This window comes from Corythoichthys intestinalis, chromosome 4 (genome assembly GCF_030265065.1).
Source record: "Corythoichthys intestinalis isolate RoL2023-P3 chromosome 4, ASM3026506v1, whole genome shotgun sequence".
Lineage (NCBI taxonomy): Eukaryota > Metazoa > Chordata > Actinopteri > Syngnathiformes > Syngnathidae > Corythoichthys > Corythoichthys intestinalis.
The window spans coordinates 9286224-9292629 of record NC_080398.1 but is presented as its reverse complement, the minus strand read 5'-3'; the positions used below and the strand labels follow the sequence as shown (position 1 = coordinate 9292629).

The 6406-nt window shown below is 36.3% G+C and overlaps 1 protein-coding gene across 1 annotated transcript; it reads left to right on the top strand.

Moving 5' to 3' along the window:
* Nucleotides 1–2109, top strand: LOC130914705 (uncharacterized). Its single transcript, XM_057834139.1, has 6 exons — nucleotides 1–23; nucleotides 411–510; nucleotides 601–713; nucleotides 790–844; nucleotides 1382–1483; nucleotides 1558–2109. Exons 1-6 carry the CDS (start codon nucleotides 1–3, stop codon nucleotides 2107–2109), a joined length of 945 nt encoding a protein of 314 aa, XP_057690122.1.
* The last annotated feature ends 4297 nt before the right edge of the window (nucleotides 2110–6406 follow it).

The following is a 6406-nucleotide window of genomic DNA, read 5'->3' as shown; positions in this document are numbered from 1 at the left end:
ATGGGGGTTCTATCTTTTATGAGGTACAGTATTTAAACACTTTAGAAATGTAACGTTTGGTGATTATCATCATAATTATTATCATCATGAATATTATTATTATTGTTATAATTTTTCATGTAACGATCGAAATACTGAGTAAGTGGAGTATCACACTTGCAAAATGCAGACTTGAAACATTTATGTTCCCTTACAATTAAAGGATGGATTGGGGTTAGTTTGTGAAAAAACATTACAATAACACACTAAACATTTTTTAGTAATCTTGATGTTCTGCTTGTATCCCATGATACGCCTTTTTTTTTTTTTCAAATTTTTTTTTTATGTTGCATTATCCTGATACTCCCAAAGATGCTATGTTTGTATTTTAAAATTTGCCTTTTTTTTTTTTTTTTTGTCTTTTCCTTTAGAGCTCACTTCAATGCGGATGTTGACATTGCAATTGAAGAACTTCTTCATATGCAACCCACCTCTTTATCAGAGCGTGAGGTGTACATGTACAATATAGAGGTAAGCTATTTCAAATTTAATACATTTAGAAGCCTGTAGTCTGTCTTGGTGGGGCATATCAAGATTTTCTTTGTGTGCCTAATCCTGCAGAAAACATACATGAGGCAATTCATGCTCTTGGAGAAGGAGAACGAGGTTCCGTCCCATCTGTCAGCCGAAAACATGAAGCAATGGTTGCTGAACAAGAGAAGTTTCCAGCATGAGTGAGTACCAATGGGGTCATGTAACATACTCTATAGAAATATGTGGAATAACCAATTATTTATGTCCATTTTAAAGGTTCGGCAGTTTTGAAATGAAAGTGCATCCTGGGATGTTCGAGCTCCTTCGTGTTGTAAGTACAGAATAATAGTTAAGATATTGAATGTGCAGTTGTTTTAATGGTAGACTCAGTGTGATGTCTGACTCTTATAATGGGATATTGTCCGTGGTTTTTGAAGAAAGAGGACAGAAGTCAGGAATAAGTTTGAGGTATTACAATATCCTGGATAACTTAATCTGTTGCTGTAGTTTGATGTAGAGAGCGAAACTACTTCACAGTAACAGTATTTTATGTATATCTAGATTTGGGCTCGTTCCTATTGACTTGAATGAATCAGTATAATGAGGATGAGTTTTGCTTGTTAAAATTAACTACCAAAATGAACTGATACTCTAAATAAAATCTATGGAGATGCACTCTATTGTATTTACAGCATCTAATTTTAAACCAATGACTCCAGTTGAAACACTCATGTCATATGTATCACACTTTTTTTGCCAAATTTAAATGGAACAATTGTCAGAACAAAATTTCAAAGATGTCACTACATAATGAGCATGTTGCAAGAAGATGTCAACCTTTAACTTATGACTGTGTTTATGAATGCAGGCTTGGACTAGGGCAAGGATAATGTGTCTGAATCAGATGCACTGGCAAGTCTGCAAAGATTTCACCCTCGAAGAACGCCTTTCGCGGTTGTTCAATAGAAAGGTAAGGAAATTATTCTCCGCACTAAATTAACCATGTGCAGCAATTCAGAAACTCATCCTTTTTGTCTTATTAAGGTCACCATCGAAGGCCTCCAAAAGTACCTTTCAATAGTGGCTCCCCTGGCTGAAGGGAACATCAAAACATACGTCCATCATCTATACCGCTCTCTGCAAGTATCATTGAGCAGCAGTGAGATGACCGAGACACAAAGACTGACACTGTATCCAGATTTTCACCGTGCTACTGCGCCCATCGTGAGAGAGATCCTACGATTGGTTCTGAATTCGCTTATGTTAAAGTTGGACTGTCTTGGGAATGATGAACCCATCACAGCAACATTAGAGCAAAGATCTGAGAGAGCCAGCAAGAAGATCGTCCGTATGCTCACCGACGCTCTGCTTTCCATTCCGTGCCTGCGACAACACATCACACAAGACAATGTGCTGGACATTTGTACTTACACTGCTGGGAAAATCACCCAAAACCTTTTCTGTAACATTCTTCAAAGCGCTGCAAACGTTCACTTTCTGAGCTGTGATGAAACCTTGCTCACTGCACGGCTCGAAGTCAAAAATGCTATTGTGGAAATGGTTGACAATGGCAGTGATCTACCCCTTTTAAGCTAAGACTAAGAATAAATAAAATATAACTGAATAACTGTGTATTCATCATACTTCCATACACAAAAATAGGTTTGTACACTGAACTCTTACATTATGGTGCCCTATACAATTAAGAATATCTGCCCATTATCTGTAACCTGATTAATGGCTTCCACTGAATTCAAATTAATTTGGAGAGGAGATTTTGTTTTTAAAGTCAGCCCTCCAAAAGATGACTCCTCTCTTAACAACTGGTTTTTCGTCTTTCACTATTCTTTGATTGCTTTTCACAAGAAAGTTATTATGGTGAAAGTGTTCTATGGAAAATGAGACACGGGTTTTTTCCCCAAAAATAATATTTCAAGTTTTTGTAAGCCATTGTAACATAAATCAGCGTGGACATTGAACATCACGCTCAAATATTGAATGAACCCATTTAAAGCATCATTCAATTAAAATGCATTGCTCATAAGTTGAATAGAAATTGTATCTATGTACCAATTAATTTTCTTTTATTAAGTTGGAATGTCCTGTCTTGATATTCACAATTTAACGAGATATTGAAAATGCCTCAATATCATAGGCGGAGTTTGACTTTTGGAGCAGGGGGGGCACAACATGTTGATGACCCCGAAACGCAGTGTCAGCAATAAAATTAACTTACAATAATATTTATAATAATAAGTTGAAAATAAGCCTTTTTTGTTTCCCATCATTCTTTAGGGGAATTCTAAATCAGGCTGCTTAGGCAATACTTTTCGCCAAGATCGTCATTCATTGAATATGGTATGCCCGCTGGTGTCGTGCCAATGGAGTTCCCCCAGTCAAAAAGTGTTTCTACTGGGCGGAGCCATATAGAGGGAGATTTGTGGGTTTGGGTTTTCTTTGTTTTTTGTTTTTTTTTATTTGATTGTTTTTTTTCTTGTATGTTTGTTTGTTTGTTTGTTTGTTTGTTTGTTTGTTTTTTGATTGAAGCAACTTTTTTGATAGAGGTAATGTTGATATGTGTTTGGGCCACATTTTGGCCAGGACTTTTTGTCTTTATTATTCAGTCAAAAAATGAGTTGCTTCAAAAAATATAGAGCATATTTTCAAAAAGAAAAATCACTTCAAGCAACAAAAGAAAAAATTCAATCAAAGAAAATTTTTAAGAATGCGCAAAAATATTTGAGATTGAAAAATTTGCATTTGAACACTTAATTTTTCATTGAAAAAGTTTGATTGAAGGAATCCTTTTTGTGTTTGGGCCATATTATGGGTAGGACATTTGTTTCTAAATCATTCAATCCCCCAAAAAAGTTGCTTCAATCAAAAAAAAAAATATTTTTCAATCAAAGAAAAAAAATCATTTGACAAATAAAATTGCCCTCCCCCAATTTTTTTTTTTTTTTTTTTTTTTTTTTTTTGGGGGGGGGGGGTTATATGCAAAGCAAATGACCATCTAAGGTGCTAGTCACATGATCTGTTCGAAAAAAACAAATAATTTTGACCCAGGATAAAAATGTATTTTTCTTGTTCATTTCATTGGGTTTTGTTGCAGTTTTCTATTGCTTTACAACTTTTATATACTGTATATAGGAAAGTCAATTTCATGCAATGACATCTTTCGGCCGCTAGGGGGGGGCTGCCCCCCCTTAAAATAAAATATAGTTTCAAGACTGAAACTATATTGAGTCAACATACTTTCAGTCTTGGTATGATCACCTAAATGAACCAATGAGCTTAAATCATGGGATTGGTTTGGCACAGAGCAGTATTATATGTATCCAGAGGTAAAATCATTAGTGTTTCCAATATTTTTGAGACTATCGTGCTTCATGGTGCTTCTAAACCATACCTCCTGAGATTATATTGTGCGCCATCCTCTCATATTGGATATTTGTTGTTGTTCACAAAACTCTGCAATAGAGGCAATGCAAAATTTAGTTAGGGTTACCCCGATTTATCATGTGCGGCCCTACAATTTCTATTTGCGCCCTTAAAATTTCAGGTTGGGGTAATTGTGCTTCTAGTAAAAATAAATAAATAAATAAATAAATTAAACCTGGAACTCCGCCTAGGAGGATCAATCCTGTGTGAGGGCCTCTTCGAAAAATAACCTCAACATCCCCCAAAAAGTAGACTGTACCCAGCACTTCATTAGAATGGTTTATTTACAAGAATACTTTACAATTTAATACAGTAAATGAACAATATGCAGGTTGTTAATATTCATTAGATGGTGGGGGTTTATTATACCATCATTAATAAAGGCAACAAATCCATCACATCAGACATTCTTCTAAACAGGCCTGCAAAAAAATAATAAATAAATAAATAAATAAATAGAAAAATTGGAACTGCAAACTATCTCTCAATTCTAAGCTCAACTCTATTAGACCTATTCAACATGGTTGAAACACTTTGATCAACTGGAGACTTTTAAAGTAAAGAAACATAAAATCTTGTAAGATGCATTATTATATTATTCCCCTGTAATGAATAATTCATCGTGATTTTGTGAGCACATTTTTTCCGGCATTAAAAAAGTGGCATGATGACATCAACTCATTGACGCTACAGGTAATGTTTTAATGAACATTTTCACATTTACAAAAAAAGAGAAAAAAGTGTAGCTTTAATCCGAACTGTAAATGAGTACTATGGTCAGACCAAGCATTATTGTGTTGATAAAGGCAGACCAAATTTTTTAAACAGCTTTATTATGCACTTCATGATATCTGTCCAATATGTGCACATCTTAACATTGCAAAAGAAAACAAATGATTTTCATATTAACAACTGGTAACTTTCCCTCCTAAATGATTTTAAATATATATAATATATACAGTAGACTCATGTTTCATGGATATCACGTTGCATATTGTTTTTAGACTAAGAAAGCTGCAATTACATTCTCTTATAAATTCGTCATTCACCAGACCTTATCTCATCCCATTTGTATTCAATCACTTTTAAAACAATAACAGGATAATAAATTAGACAGCTCATTATCTGCATCTACTATTGGTGAGCCCTTATGAAATGTGCATCTTCACATTTAGCATGAATGTAAAGTTTTCCTACAGAGCTAAGAAGCATCTGCAGTGATGAATTGCCATACGTATGAATTAAGGCTGCCTACTGTACTCTAAACTGTAAGGACAATGAAATGACTGCAATTGGAAGAGCTAGCGGGCAGGAGAGAAGAACCCCTGCTGTTTGGTGTGTCATGTACACAGTGATTTTTTCCCCCCTCATGCTAATGTACTATAAACTCTGAAATATCTAGGATTGTTTGTAATATTGGATGAGGGTTTAGTGCAATGTTGAATACACAGTGGGTTATCAAGTCAGTGACCAATTTTAAGTAAACTGTAGTGCAAACTGAATCCTACTGTTGACAATAAATGTAATATACCATGTTAAAATTCTGGATTATACAGTATATATATTTCAATCAACAAGGGGATTACAGTATTACCTAATTAAAAGACTAGAGCGGTCTGAATCCTTACAATCTGACACATTTGGAAAAATTATTGATAGTCTCCTAGGAAAATATAACTGTATTCTCCCTTAAGAGCAAAAGGTGCATCAACATTTGTTCTGCAGCTCACTTACTTGCAACCAGGGGCGGACTGGTAATCTGTGGGTTCTGGAGGATCACAGAACGGCCGGTGCCCTGGACGGCCGGCGGCCGCCATTCATTATGCATCACTGTTTTTATCCCCCCATCCTCTGATTATCTACAGTTCGCATCCAATCCGACAGGTGGCAGCAATGCGCCTGGCTTTTCACCGCCAATCTGATAGACTAGGAACGACGAAAGCACAGAGTAGCCTTCATTGGTTCCTTCCTTGTGGAAGCAAAATAGCGACGAGTGTTAATGCACAATATGGATGGTGGTGGCAAAAAAAATGAAAAGAGCAGGGTGGCGCGGAGAAGGTTAGAGAGAAAAAATTAAAGAAACTGGAGAGTGAAGCATTAAAATGTTATAAATCGACAAATATTTTCGCAAGCAGCAGTCTGGCTGCAACGGCCACGCCGGGTAACAACAGCTCAGCTCCCGGCGATGGTGAGAGGGAGCTGCAGCCGCTCTGACGTGCAGACGGTGCTGGGAGAGAGAAAAGAAGAGGGAGGGGGCAACGATAAACTGTTGGAAGTTCCCCAGACAAGCGCAGGGCAAGTAAATTGGTATGAAGAGGGTTACTTGCTCTGTAAACTGGCAATTGTTATCCATCAGGTAGCTACATTTTAAATCAAATAAATGACAATTAAAGGGTTAGTGCCAGCTAGTCGATGTACCCGTTTGCAATCGTGTCAAGTTACAGTATGCTAG

Bases quoted from the DNA above. Each gene is read 5' to 3' on its own strand.
- LOC130914705 (XM_057834139.1), top strand. From the start codon at position 1: ATGGGGGTTCTATCTTTTATGAG. The intron at 511-600 runs GTAAGCTATTTC...CTAATCCTGCAG, and splicing joins TGTACATGTACAATATAGAG to AAAACATACATGAGGCAATT. The intron at 1,484-1,557 runs GTAAGGAAATTA...TGTCTTATTAAG, and splicing joins CGCGGTTGTTCAATAGAAAG to GTCACCATCGAAGGCCTCCA.